The 14,950-nt window shown below is 43.6% G+C and overlaps 1 protein-coding gene across 2 annotated transcripts in view; it reads right to left on the reverse strand.

Moving 5' to 3' along the window:
• Positions 1 to 14,950, reverse strand: part of AMPH (amphiphysin) — a 157,613-nt gene that overhangs the window by 19,920 nt on the left and 122,743 nt on the right. For both annotated transcript variants that reach the window (XM_038768068.1, XM_038768066.1), the window contains exons 15-16: positions 12,946 to 12,978; positions 6,152 to 6,271 (exon numbers count right to left, since the gene is read on the reverse strand). In XM_038768068.1, coding sequence (XP_038623996.1) covers positions 6,152 to 6,271; positions 12,946 to 12,978 — 153 coding nt within the window. The remainder of the gene's footprint in view (positions 1 to 6,151; positions 6,272 to 12,945; positions 12,979 to 14,950) is intronic.

Below are 14,950 nucleotides of genomic sequence, written 5' to 3' on the forward strand. Positions count from 1 at the left end.
ATTCCCGGAACTGTGGGAAGGGGAGATTCCCTGGAAAAGACCGTGGGGCTCTGAGTTTTTCCCCAAACAAAAAGTCTCCTCCATCTCCACGCTGACGCTCTCACACTACTCTCCCATTTTGCCTTTCCTCAGGTCCCTAGAGTGTGGGGAAGTCATGTCCAATGGAACTAGCAGACCTGTTGACCTTCCTGATTGTGATCCCACATCTCCCCTTTGGGCTCTGAAGCTGGGCAGTGGGGGAGCAGCTGCTATTTAGCTGTCTCCTGCCCTGGAGGGCTTTGGTCTACTCTTGGATCCCTGCCATCTTCCTGGCTCTGTCACCCTTTTTTCCTCCCCTGAAGTTATGCATCCATTGGAATGGCCCTGCAAGGTGCAAGCCTTCTTCTAACAAGAGGCAGAGAAATAACAATAATAATAATAATGGCATTTATTAAGCACTTACTATGTGCAAAGCACTGTTCTAAGCTTCTAAGTGCTGTGGAGGTTACAAGCTGATCAGGTTGTCCCATGGAGGGCTCACAGTCTTAATCCTCATTTTACAGATGAGGTCACTGAGGCCCAGAGAAGTTAAGTGACTTGCCCGAAGTCACACCGCTGACAATTGGCGGAGCCGGGATTTGAACCCATGGCCTCTGACTCCAAAGCCCGTGCTCTTTCCACTGAGCCACGCTGCTTCTCTATGGCCTAGTGGATAGGGCAAGGGCCTTGGAGTCAGAAGGACCTGAGTTCTAATCCTAGCTCCTCCACATGTCTGCTGTGTGACCTTGGTCAAGTCATTTCACTTCTCTATGCCTCAGTTACCTCATCTGTAAAATGGGGATTAGGACTGTGAGCCCCATGCAAGTCAAGGACTGTGTCCAACCAGAGTAGCTTGTATCTACCCCAGCCTTTAGTACAGTGCCTGGCACATAGTAGTGCTTAACAAATACCATATTAAAGTGCCATATAAAGAGTTCTAATAATTTAAAGATTTCCTAAATCTAGAGAGAAGATTCCATCATCTAGAGACTATTACTCGGAGTTTTAGGAAATGCCTTAAAACCCCTATCTTATTAGGAAGCACGGCACAATCCCACATAAAGGTGCTTCTCTAACAGCAGTGTACCTTACTGATCAATCAGTGGTATTCATTGAACAATTACTGTGTGCCCAGTACTGTACACTGTACTAAGAGCTTGGGAAGGTACATTACAGTTATTAGATATGATCTCTGCCCACAAAGAGCTTACAATCTTATCCCAAGTTGAGTGAAGAGAGGGAGGTGAGTGATTTCTTAGTTGCAAGGGAGGGAAGGAGAGTAGGGGAGAGCATGGACTGAGCTTGCAGGCTCTCCAATCCCACTCTGACCGCTAAATCCAGCTCCTTTCCTAAACATACCCCCGTCCTCAAATGTGGGGCTCCATAAATTTAGAAGACCAACTGAAAAGCACTTTTTTTTTGCCTCTGACGATAGCCAAGCAATACAGGAGAGAATGCAATGGAGTTGGCTTTGTTAAAAGTATTGCCTTGACTTATTTCCCACTGTCAGATCAGTCAAATTTACTGAGTTTTTATTGTGTGCCGAGCACTGTACTAAGCACCTGGGAGAATACAGTATAACAGAGTGGGTAGACACATTACCTGCCCATGAGGCATTTATAGCTTAGAGGAGTATCTTTGCCTGGTTAGAAGTGGGTCAATCAATCAATCAGCTTGGTGCCGGACCCTGGATTGTAACAGGTAAGTAGGTGGGACATGGTGGAGCACCTTGTGAAATCAAGAAGTGGCATGGCCTAGTGGAAAAGGCAGGGACCTGGGTTCTAATCCCGGCCCCGCCTCTTGTCTGTTGTGTGACTTTGGGCAATTCACCATTTAACTTCTCTGTGCTTCAGTTATTACATCTGTAAAATGGGCATTACAATACTGAGCCCTTCGTAGGACAGGGTTTGTGTTGAACCTGATAATCTTGTATCTACTTCAGTGGTTAGTACAGTGCCTGGCACATAGTAAGCGCTTAACAAATACCATTTAAAAATCAATCTATGGTATTTATTGAGCATTTTCTTTGTGCAGAACACCATACTAGGCACTTGGGAGAGAACAATATAACGGAGTTGGTACAAATAATAACAATAATAATAATGGCATTTGTTAAGCGCTTACTATGTGCAAAGCACTGTTCTAAGTGCTGGGTAGGTTACAAGGTGATCAGGTTGTCCCACGGGGGGCTCACAGTCTTAATCCCCATTTTCCAGATGAGGTAACTGAAGCCCAGAGAAGTTAAGTGACTTGCCCAATGTCACACAGCTGACAACTGGCAGAGCTGGGGTTTGAACCCATGACCTCTGACTCCAAAGCCTGGGCTCTTTCCATTGAGCCACGCTGCTTCTCTGTGTTCCCTGCCCACGACGATCTTACAGTCTAGGTTTTGGGGTTTTTTTTACATGCAGGACTCTTTGACAGTGGAAGTCATGACCAGTCAAGAAACTACAGAGAGCAACAGTCTCAATCACTCAGAGCTCCAGTGAGCCAGGAAAGTTTTGTCAGACGTTGTAGTTGGAGAAACTCCCCTAATGGATGAACTTACGGGAAGGGAGGTTGTGTAAGTGCACATGAGACAGGAGACTTTAATTTCAAATTAATAATCAACCCAATTAATCTTTCCTGGACAATCTTAAGTTTCTGCTGGCCCAGCTTTGAAATGACATTTCTCAACACTTTTTCAATAATGCTGCAATTTTTGCCTTGGATGAACTGCTTTCTGTCAGAACATGAACTAATCACTGCGCGCTGACATTCAGTCAGCTAAAAGGATTAGTCAAAAAGGTCATGTCAACCCAAGGGTGTCTGAAGCTGGCTGGAGCAAAAGCTAGTCAATTAATTTGTGTCGAAGACAGAAGACCAATTTCACACTTTCCTTTCACACACCCCAATTATAGCATAAAAACGAACCAGGAATCCATTTCTTGGGCAAATAACCGATTCAATCAATCATTCAATTGATCAGTCCTATTTACTGAGCACTTACTCTGTGCAGAGCATTATACTAAGTGCCTGGAGAGTTCAATATAACAGAATCAGTCAACATGTTTCCTGCCCACAAGGAGCTTACAGTCCAGAGGACTGTAGAGGATTCCAAGATTATGCCAAGGGAGGATGCCACAAAAAAACCTTAGGAAGCAGTTTTTGTGATCATCCCTTAAAAAATAAAACTTCCTGTTCCGAGCGATCTTCTTAGACAGAAGGAAGAATTGATTATGTTGTTATCTTTAGAACCACAGGTCACAGACCACTTTTGGCCCACTATGGATAAAAGACAATGCTTCAGTTTTTCCCTCATCTTCACACTAATGCTTATTGTTTATCACTGGTTTGATCAAGGGAAAAGGTGCTTTTAACTTCCCTTTCAGAGACTGTATCCTTCAAAGGTATTTCTTTTGGATATATTATCCATTTACGGGTATTATTAATTACTATTATTATAATTATTACTATTGTGGTCTTTGTTAAGCACATACTATGTGAAAAGCACTGCTCTAAACACTGGGATAGATACAAGTTAATCAAGTCGGACATGGTCCCTGTCCCACATAGGGGCTCACAGTCTAAGTAGGAAGGAGTAGGACTTAACCCCCATTTTAGAGTTGAGGAAATTGAGGCCCAGAGAAGTTAAGTGACTTGCCCAAGGTCACCTAGCCAGCAATTGTCAGAGCTGGGATTAGAACCCAGGTCCTCTGAATTTTAAGCCCATTCTCGTTCCACTAACTAGCACTTGCTGCTCCTCATACTACGCCATGCTGTTTTTCCACCTCGATCATGGAGACGGCTTGTGACTCAGTGTGACCTTGCTCCAGGACTGATGATTTTTCTCTCTCCCTCAAAGGGTCCCAACAGGAGATGTGCTCACTAAAGCCCAATGGGGTTCTGGCATTTTTTTAATGGCGTTCCTAAAGTACCTACTATGTGCCGGGCACTGTATTAAGCACCGAGACAAGATACAGGCTAATCAGGCTGGACACAGTCCATGTCCCACAAGGAGCTCACAGTTTTATTCCCCATTTTACAGATGAGGTAACTGAAGCACAGAGAAGTTAGGTGACTTGTCTAAAGCCACACACAGTAGGTAAATGGTGGAGCTGGGATTAGAACCCAGGCCTTTCTGACTCCCTAGCCCTTCTGAAAAGGACTGAATTCCTATTTTTTAAAAGCCATCTGAATCCTTCAGCCCAAGTGGACTCCTGGACATCAGCCTAGAGCATAAAATCTCCTGACCTTCCCAAAGCCCAAGGACAAAATGCCACTAAGAGGATTTCACCAGAGATCAGGAGAGACAGCAGATTTGCTCAATTCATAATTGTAATGTTACTTTGGCTTCTTCATCTCCTCACTCCATTAATAAAAGGAAGATTTGACAGATGGCCTTCCAGATTTATTTTTAAGATGGCCTAAGGCTGAAACAGCAAGAACTATAACTTTTGCTTCTCGAACGATCTAATTTGGGTGATATTCTTTTTGATAACAAAGAGATTGTTTTTCCCTTTCGTACATTTTCTTCTAGAAGTTGGCAACAAATGAATGTGGGTTGAAATAGACTGAAGATTTTCCACCACACTCCAGAAATGTATGCTTTACCAGAAACCCAGGCAACTCAAAGAACATTTATCTCTGCATTAAGCCTGAACTTCAAAGCATGTTGTGATTTCAAATTTGCAGTGTGTAGAAGCCATAGTCTACCCCAATTTTCGATTCTCTTCATCCATCCCTTTCCCCCCTTAGTGAATGAATAAAGACTGGGGCTGAGACCAGAAAATAACAACAACTTCAGTCAGACTTGCATTGGCTTACAAGGAGCAATCGACTTGGTCATAAAATCAAAATGAAATAGCTTTCGTGGGCTTCCTCAGTGAACCCAAAGCAGAAGCTTCTTCATCCTTGATAGGAACATAATTCACTTGTGCTCCCAGTAATTTGAGCATCGTCTCTATGAAAACTGAGTCTTAGCAGGGATGTCTTAACAGCAGCATGGCCTAGCAGAAAGAGCACCTGTCTGGGAGTCAGAGGACCTGGGTTCTAATCCCTGATCTGCTGTTTGTCTGCTGTGTGACCTGGGGTAAGTCACTTCACTTCTCTGTGCCTCAGTTACTTCATCTGTAAAATGGGGATTAAATCTTCATCCCTCCTATTTAGACTGTGAGCCCCATGTGGGACAGGAACTGTGTCCAACCTGATTGCTCTGTGTCTACCCCAGCAATTCAGTACAGTGCCTAGCACATAGTAAAAGCTTAACAAATATCTTTTTTTCTTTTAAAAAAAAGGGATTGTCTCTCCCAAACACTTAGAATAGTGCTTTCAACAAAGAAAGTGCTCAGTAGATACCATTGATTGACTGGGGATGCTGGGCTGTTTGTAATGCCAGCTTAATCACTGTACCTCACTCTCATCTATCTCACCACGTACCTCTCTTGCCTATGTCTTCTCTCTGGTCTGGAGTTCCCTCCCCCTTCATATATAGCAGACCACAACTCTCCCCACCTTCAAAATCTTATTAAAATCCAAGAGGCCTTCCCTGACTAAACCCTCTTTTCTCCTACTCCCTCTCCTTTCTGTCTCACCCTTGCACTTGGATCAATACCCTTTAACCATTTGAAATTCACCCTACCCTCAACCCCACAACACTTATCCATAATTCATTTATTTATATTAATGGCTGTCTTCCCCTTCCCCTGTAGGCTGAACAGCGAACATCTCTACCAATTCTGTTGTATTGTACTCTGCCAAACACTTAGTATAGTGCTCTTCACATAGTAAGCACTCAATACACACCATGGATTGATTGATTGATTAACTAAGAACTCACCCCTCTAAGTACTGTTGAGATTTGATCTGTTCTGTTTTTTTCATGGCTTCCATTGTTTCCCATTAATTCCTGTGTCCTCCATCTCAGAATGTGAGCCCCTTCCAGGACACAGACATGATTGAATTATTTGTGGTGAATTTACCCCAGTGCTCAGCACAGTGCCTGGCATAAAGTAAGCCCTTAATAAATACTCAGACCAAGCAATCATTCCCAAAGGTTGAACCTGAATCAGTCCAGAGAATGGAAATGGGAATCCGAAACCCAGGGAGGAGGAGACGGAACTTGGGATTGGGGTGGGAGGCAGGAATTACTTACCGCAGCCTCCTCTGGAGGCTCACTGGGCTGGGAGGCCGGGACTTCGGGTTCGGTAATTGGAGCAGCAGAAGGAGGCTCCTCAGCTTTGGGTCCTGCAGATGGAACTTCTTCTGGCTCAACCTTGAATTATTTTGTAAGAAAACAATAAACCAAAAAAATTACCATCAGAGCCTATTCCTATCCAAACTCCTACAGCATGTAGCAGATCATTTATTGAGCACTGGACTGAGCACTTGGGAGAGTACAGTAAAGCAGAGTTTATAGACGTGTTCCCTGCCCACAGAGAGCTTGTAGGGGAGAAGATATTCATTACTTTAATTTCCAGTCCTCCAACTCCTATCTGGATTCTTTACAGCCTGGCTTTCAACCTCTTCACTGGACCAAGATTAAGTCTAGTCCTTACGGCTATAGTCCATCCTGATCCTCGACCTCTCAGCAGCTTTGAACACCATTAAGGATTCCTTCCCTCTTGAAACGTTAACATGTCTTGGGTTTGCCGACAAAGTTGAAACCTGGTTCTCCTTTTATCGCTCTTTATCGTCATCTCATTATTATACCATAATAATTATGCTATTTGTTGAACGCTTACAGCACTTGGCACACTGCTTGTTACAAATGCTAACAAATGCTATCATCACATAGTAAGCACTTAACAAATATCATAATTATTATAATCTCAAGCTCATTTACTGCCTCCTCTTCATCCCACCAGGCCCTCTTCTGGGTCCCCAGCTTTTTGAATGTCTCCCCTTATTTGTGGGCCAGGAATGTGTCATTTCTTTATTCTGTACTTTCCAAGTGCCTAGTCCAGTTCACTTCACCAAGTGGGTGCTCAATAAATACTATAGCAACCACTGCTGCTACTACTTTAAAATCAAGTTCTGTATTGCCTCCTTGTGGTTCAATGGTTTTGGCAAAGCAAATCGTTTAGGATACATGGGTCTCCAGGATGATACTGGGAGAGTGTGTATTTGTATGTGTAGAATAATAATATTTGTTGAACTTGTACTATGTGCCAAGCACTGTACTAACCACTGGGATAGATATAAGATAATGAGATTCCACATGGGGCTCACAGTCTAATTAGGAGGGAGAACAGGTATTGAAGCCCCATTTTGCAGATGAGGGAACTGAGGCACAGAGAAGTTAAGTGACTTGTCCAAGGTGACAAGGCAGACAGATGGCGGAGCTGGGATTAGAGCCTGGGTCCTCTGACTCCAAGATTTATGTTTTTTTCCATCAGACCATGCTGCATCCTATATTTATAAATGGATATACCACTTTTACTGGTTTAGACATCACACTTTTTGGCATTGTTTTTGCAACCCCCAGTAATAATAATTATGGTATTTGTTAAGCACTTACAATGTGCCAAGCACTGGGGTAGATAAAAGGTGATCAGGTTGTCACATGTGGGGCTCACAATCTCAATCCCCATTTTACAGATGAAGTAACAGGCACAGAGAAGTTAAGTGACTTGCCCAAGGTCACACAGCAGACAAGTGGCAAAGCCAGGATTAGAACGCACGAATCTGACTCCGAAGCCCATGACAAGGGAGGAGCTATTCCTGGGACAATTAACTCTAGCAATAAGGGGAGCAGGAAAAAAAAGAGTAGAGAAGGAAGAGGAAGATAAGAAGGCATATGGGACGGCTTCTCTTCCTTTTATTGCATTCTCCCCAGTGCTGCGTGCAATAGACATTCAATAAATCAATTCCCTCCACCTACTGTCTCCCTTTCATGCCTTTCTGTTCCTTTTACCTGGCCTGGGGCAGCCTTAGTGATTATCCGTGTGTTCTCTCACCTGCTCCTCTTCCCCGGAAAGAGTCAGGGACCTTGTTCGTTACCCTCTGTAACCCCTGGACAGATAGATAGAGCATATAGCCATTCTATACTAATCCACCATGAACCATCCCCTCACTACCAGGGAGATCATTGCAAATCTCACCAGTTCCTTCACTTTTCTGGGCTCCTTTATTCAACTGTAATGGCCCATTGCTCCTAAGAAGATTTCCCATGGTAAAGGAGGAAGTGACCTTGAAAGGAACCTCGGTTTATTCATCCCTACACATCCCACCTGGAACATTTTTCTCTAATTCCATGGCACAGAGTGATAGAGTGTATCCATTATTCCTTATCCACATTTCCCAGCACGCTCTTCGTTTCGGAATTAATTCTCTCTCTACTTCCCAAAGTGAAGGGGTGGGATGAAAGATGAGGCAAATTTGGCTGCAAGACAGCAGATTTTTTTTAAAAGGATTAAAGAGCAGAGGTGATAGGTGAAGGGGGGTGACACAGTGTTTTGGAAGGGGAAGATTTCTAGATTCCCGTGATGGCTTACTTTTTTTTGGGGGGGTATAGTATTTCTTAAGCTCTTACTATGGATCAGGCACTGTATTCAGTACTGAACTAGATACAAGATAAGCAGGTGGGACGTAGTTCCTCCCACCTGGAGTTCACTGTCTTAATCTCCATTTTACAGATAAGGCAACTGAGGCCCAGAGAAGTTAAGTGACTTGCCCACGGTCACACAGCAGACAAGTGGTGGATCCAAATTAGAACTCAGATTCCTAAGTCGGTTTCTTTCCACTAGTCCGCTCTGTTTCTAATAAGCATTCCATTAAGGGACGCCTAGAGTTCTGGAATCAAATATCTATTGGGATTTCTGAATCTGGACACTGGGAAACAATTCTTTGTCATTCAGTCAGACAATAGTGTGATTGTTGGTGTGGTCCTGGGCCTATAAGGAGGATTTTTCTTTCAGTATATGAGAAGGGAAAAAGAGAAAGTCTTTCCATACCTGAATTATCCTGATTTGGGCCATTTAGTTAAAAGAGCAGATTTTCACTGTCTACGAGGGTTGGCCTTTTTTAATCCATTGGGGTTCATCTCCTCAGAAACAAGCATTTCAAAATAAAGGACTCTGAGCTGCTCCACTGAGCAAAGAGAAGCAGCGTGGCCTAATGTAAAGGGCCTGGGCTTGGGAGTCAGAGGACCTGGGTTCTAATCCTGACTTTACCACTTGTCTGCTGTGGGACCTTGGGCAAATTGCTTAGCTTCTCTGTGCCTCAGTTCGTTCCCTTGTCTGAAAATGGGGATTCAATATCTGTTCTCCCTTCTACTTGGGCTGTGAGCCCCATATGGGATCTGATTATCTTGTATCTAACCCAGTGTTTAGTACAGTGCTTGGCACATGGCAGGCACTTAACAAATGCCAAAATTATTAAGTCTGAGAGTCATCGGGAAACCACATGGTCTAGTGAAGAGAGCACAGGCCTGGGAGTCAAAAGGCCTGGGTTCTAGTCCTGCTTCTGCCACTTTTCTGCTGCGTGGCTTTGGGCAACTCACATCACTTCTCTGTGCCTAAGTTACCTCATCTGCAAAATGGGGATGAAGACTGTGAGTCCCATTTGGGACGTGGACTGTGTGTCCAACCTGATTAGCTGTTATCTACCTCAATGTCTAACGCAGTGCCTGGCACATAGTAAGTGCTTAACAGTTGCCATAAAAAAAATCTACTGGTGTAGTCTTTGAGGGACTTTCTTCATAATGAATGAGTGATAGTTCTTTATACTGGGTTGGCTTTAAGGTGACTCAAGAGCAATGCAGGGCTTAGTACAGTGCCTGGTACCTAGTAGGTGCTTAACAAACACCTTTAAAAACAAAACAAACAAAGAAAAATCCCCTCTTCCTTTCTAGGGCCATACTTAGAGAGAGAAGCAGCGTGGCTTGGTGGAAAGAGCACAGGCTTGGGAGTCAGAGGACGTGGGTTTTAATCCCGTCTCCGCCACTTGTCTGCTGTGTATCCTTGGGCAAGCCACTTAACTTCTCTGTGCCTCAGTTACCTCATCTGTAAAATGGGGACTAAGTCTGTGAGTTCCATGTGGGACAACCTGATAACCTTGTTCTAAACCTTGTTCTAAACCTCAGGGCTTAGAACAGTGCTTGGCACAAAGTAAGTGTTTAACAAACACCATTATTATTAGAGAAGCAGCATGGCTCAGTGGAAAGAGCCCGGGCTTTGGAGTCAGAGGTCATGGGTTTGAATCCAGGCTCCCCCTCATGTCTGCTCTGTGACCTTGGGCAAGTCACTTAACTTCTCGGAGTCTCAGTTCCCTCGTCTGTAAAATGGGGATGATGACTGTGAGCCCCACGCGGGACAACCTGATCACCTTGCATTCCCCCAGCACTTGGAACAGTGCTTTGCATGTAGTAAGTGCTTAACAAATGCCATTATTATTTATTATTATTATACTTCCCTTCTTCTCCTCACCCTACCCAGCCTCTCTTCTCTGGCCTAGTTGGGAACCCAGTGTGGACTGAGTTCTAAGGTACACCCTCCTTTAAAAGAAGAAGAAATAATAATAATAATAATAATTGTGGTATTTGATTCTAAGTATTCTAAGTGTTAGGGTAGATACACAGTAATCAGGTCAGATGCCATCCGTGTCCCATGAAGACTCATATACTAAATAGGTGGGAGAACAGGTAATGAATTCCCATTTTACAGATGAGGAAACTTTAGGCTGGAGAAATGAAGTGACTTGTCCAAGGTCACACAGCAGACAAATGGTAGAGCTGGGATTAGTCTAAGTGAGAGAGAGGGGAGAGGTGTTGAATCTCCATTGTACAGATGGGACAACTGAGCCTCAGAGAAGTTAATATCAGAGGCCTGGGAGTCAGAGGACCTGAGTTCTAATCCCAGGTCTAGCACTTGCTTGTTTTGTGACCCTGGGCAAGCCATTTGACTTCTCTGGGCCTCAGTTTCCTCAACTGTAAACTATCTTTTCTCCCTCCTACTTTGACTGTGTGCCTCATGTGGAACAGAGACTGTGCCCAAACTGATTAAACTGGTATCTACCCCAGTGTTTAAAACTGTGCTTGACACATAGAAAGCTCTTAAAAAATATAATGATATAATAACTTGCTCAAGTGTGAAGCAGGGACTAGAACCCAGGTCCTCTAATTCCCAGGCCTATGCTCTTTCCATTAGGCCCTGCTGCTTCTAGTAAAAAGAGCCTGGATCTGGGGTTCAGGAAATCTGGGTTGTAGTCTCAGCAGTGCCTCTTAACCTCTCTATGCCTCAGTTTCCTCATTTGTAAAATGGGGATAATAGTATCTCCTCTCCCTACCCCTTAGACTGTGAGACCAGGACGGTGTCTAATTTGATTATTTTAGCACAGTTGTTTGGCACATAGTAAATGCTTAATAATAAATAGTACTATTTTTATTGTTATCACAAAGCAAAGATAAGTGTCAGAGACATGGCCTAACTGGTTTGCCTACGCCCTAGGATTCTTTTCCTGCTCTTTCCTTGGCAGGTTTCTCTGCGTTTCCCAAAACGCTTCTTGGTCTGAGAGCCAGAGGGCTGTGGATTCAAACATTTACATTTCTTACAAGGCCTTATACAATATCATGTAAAAGGTGAGCGGCTAATTACCATGATGCTAATAAGTTACAGGCTGTTTATTTTTGACCTGAAACTTCCCAAACTGAATAAATCAGGCAAAAACCTCTCCAAGGCAAATGAGGTAATATCAAAGGCCAAAAGTGGAGGCAGGGTACTACCCTAGATGAGCACTTGAGATATCTGCAGTTCTATAACCCTATAATATGCTATTATAGAAACAAGTGCATTACAGTCATGATGAGATATTCCCATATTTGTCTTTCCTCTTTTAGAGGGAAATGGATGGAGCTGGTAGTTTAAAATACAGTTTTTCCACACATATACATATTTAAAATTGTAATTAGTTCTTCAAAGACCCTCAGAGGCAAAACACTTATAGTAGTTTGACTCATCCATAGATTTAGATGCAAGCAGAAAATTGGTCCTGGTGAGTAATCAGAGCCTTTATTTTTTCTAATAATAATGATCATTGAAATATTTGTTAAGCACTTACTCTGTGCCACGCCTGTACTAAGCCCTGGGTTAGACTCAAGTTAATCAGGTCAGACACAGTCCCTGTCCACTTGAGTCTCAAGTCTTAAGTAGAAGGATGTAAAGGTATATTTAATCCCCATTTTCCAGTTGAGGAAAGTGAGTTACAGGGAAGCTAAGTGGCCTTGCAAAGGTGACAAGACTGGCAAGTAAGAGGGCTTGGATTAGAACCCAGGTCCTCTGATTTCCAGGCCTGTGCTCTTTCCACTAGGTCGTACTGCTTTCTGAGCTTTCATTCATTTGAAGACATAATCTAGTGACACTGAGGTCCAAACTGAAGAAACTAGCTTAGACCCAGTGCCAGTTTCCCTTTCTAAGAAACTAATTAATCCCCTAGACTGTAAACTCTTTGTGGGCATGGAATGTGTCTGCTTAGTTACAGTGCTCTGCACACAGTAAGTGCTCAATAAATACTATTGAATGGACTGGAGAAAGAGGCATGCTTTGTCCAGATTCCTGGTACAGCATGGGGAATCCTTTGACAAATAATAATAATAATAATGATATTTGTTAGGCGCTTATTATGTGCCAAGCACCATTCTAAACACTGGAGTAGTTACAAGATCATCAGGTTGTCCCACATGGGGCTCATAGTCTTAATCCCCATTTTACAGATGACGGCACAGAGAAGTTAGGTTACTTGCCCAAGGTCACACAGTAGACAACTGGCAGAGCCGAGGTAAGAACTATGTCCTTTGACTCCTAGGCCCGTGCTGCTTCCACTAAACCACGCTGCTTCTCTAAATGTTTCCATCACGGAGTCTCTCTTAAACTTCAGCACTTAGAACAGTGCTTTGCACATAGTAAGCGCTTAATAAGTGCCATTATTATTATTAAACAAGGTTCATCTTACCTGTGCGAATCCATTAAATGCACCACTCGATGCCTAAGCAGAAACAGAGACAAAAAGCGGTTACGTTTTGCAAACCAACTTCGGAGTGAAAGTCAGGGATTAAGCACGCTTATATGTAGAACACTAAAAATACGAAGCAAAAAAGTGAAGGGTAAAGGCTGAATGGGAAATTTGGTGATCACATTTCCAATAGGCTAACTAAAAAGGTTGTCTTTGCAATCAATGTTGCCATGTTTTACGGGGGCTCTAGACTTGCGCTCTCCGCAGTGATAGCCAATGGTGTGAGCTGTGAGCCCACTGCTGGGTAGGGACTGTCTCTATATGTTGCCAATTTGTACTTCCCAAGCGCTTAGTACAGTGCTCTGCACATAGTAAGCGCTCAATATATATGATTGATGATGATGATGCTAAAGAGGAGTTTTAAGGGGGTAAGGGAAACTGACTCCCCACAACCAATCTCATTCTGTTGGCACTATCACTCTGGGAGGCATCAGAGGAGGCCACCCTAGCAGTTCCTCACCACTATTGGAATTCCTTCCCTGAAAGTGACATCGCCTTTTCTTGGTGGACGTAGGTGGGACCAAGGATTCCCTTGCCTCATCCTCGAGTTAGATTGAGAGCCCCTTTAGGACACCAAAGGGGTCCAACTCTGTGCCTGATCGATGAAAACAAAGGCAACCATTTCCCCTACCCAACATCCCCTCTGTGTCGACTACGCACTTGGCTGTCTTTCCCTTAAGCACTTTGATACTCACCCCAGCCCTCCAGCATATATACCCATATCCTTATACTCTACTATTCCCCCAATCTGTAATTTTAACATCTGTCTCCCCGTAGACTGCAAGCTCCTTGTGGGCAGGGATTGTGTCTACCAACTCTATTTTACTTTCCCAAGCGCTTAGTTCAGTAAGTGCTGAACTAGAGAAGCAGCGTGGCTCAGTGGAAAGAGCACGGGCTTTGGAGTCAGAGGTCATGAGTTCAAATCCCGGCTCTGCCAATTGTCAGCTGTATGACTTTGGGAAAGTCACTTCACTTCTCTGTGCCTCAGTTCCTTCATCTGTAAAATGGGGATTAAGACTGTGAGCCCCCTGTGGGACAACTTGATCACCTTATAACCTCCCCAGCGCTTAGAAAAGTGCTTTGCACATAGTAAGTGCTTAATAAATGCCATTTAAATAAGGGCTCAATGGGCAAGCCATTTAACTTCTCTGTGCCTCAGTTACCTCATCTGTAAAGTGGGGATTAAAGCTGTGAGCCCCATGTGGGACGTGAACTGTGCCCAACCAAATTAGCTTGTGTCTTCCCCAGTGCTTGTATAGTGCCTGGCACAGAGTAGGCACTTAACAAATACTTTAAAAAAACCATTGATGGACTAATTGATTAACTGTTCACAGCCCTCAGTCTGGTAAAGCGTATTGGGTTGATTTCACAACAGTAAAAGTAAAACCTTTTTTAATTAGCCTATTTGAATGGTTGGATTACATGGTTTCAAGAAAGAAGCATGATAGTTCAGAAAGGAGATCAAAAAGGGCTCAGAGAAGGGCAATGGGCCACGTACACCGTGTGTAAGACACAAGGTTACATGGGGCTGAAGGAAATCTTTTGCTAGTCTATGCTACACACTGGGGTAGGTACCTCTTCTTCATCATCCCGATACAACAATCCATATCTCCGGTTAGCAATTTCATCTTCTGACAAATCTGAGTTGATAGCCTCATTGTCTTTAGGATTAGTTGAACTTTCCGTGCTAGTATTTCTAGAGTTTCCCTCTTGGGAGAGGACAAAAGGCCCAACTCCACTTCTGTTTGGTTCACAGCAGGTAATACTTGCCTGGTCCTCAGACAAACCTGCTTTTAAGTGGGCTTCTGACTTTTTATTGCTTTCATCCCTGTCTAACTCTTCCCTAACACTCCCTGTGCCTTGCTTAGGCCAATGTTCACCTAATCCTGGCCAGTTTTCAACTCCATTTTGGGGGCTACAGAATCTGCAGGAGTCATGGTCATTC

Source organism: Tachyglossus aculeatus, chromosome 2 (assembly GCF_015852505.1).
Source record: "Tachyglossus aculeatus isolate mTacAcu1 chromosome 2, mTacAcu1.pri, whole genome shotgun sequence".
Lineage (NCBI taxonomy): Eukaryota > Metazoa > Chordata > Mammalia > Monotremata > Tachyglossidae > Tachyglossus > Tachyglossus aculeatus.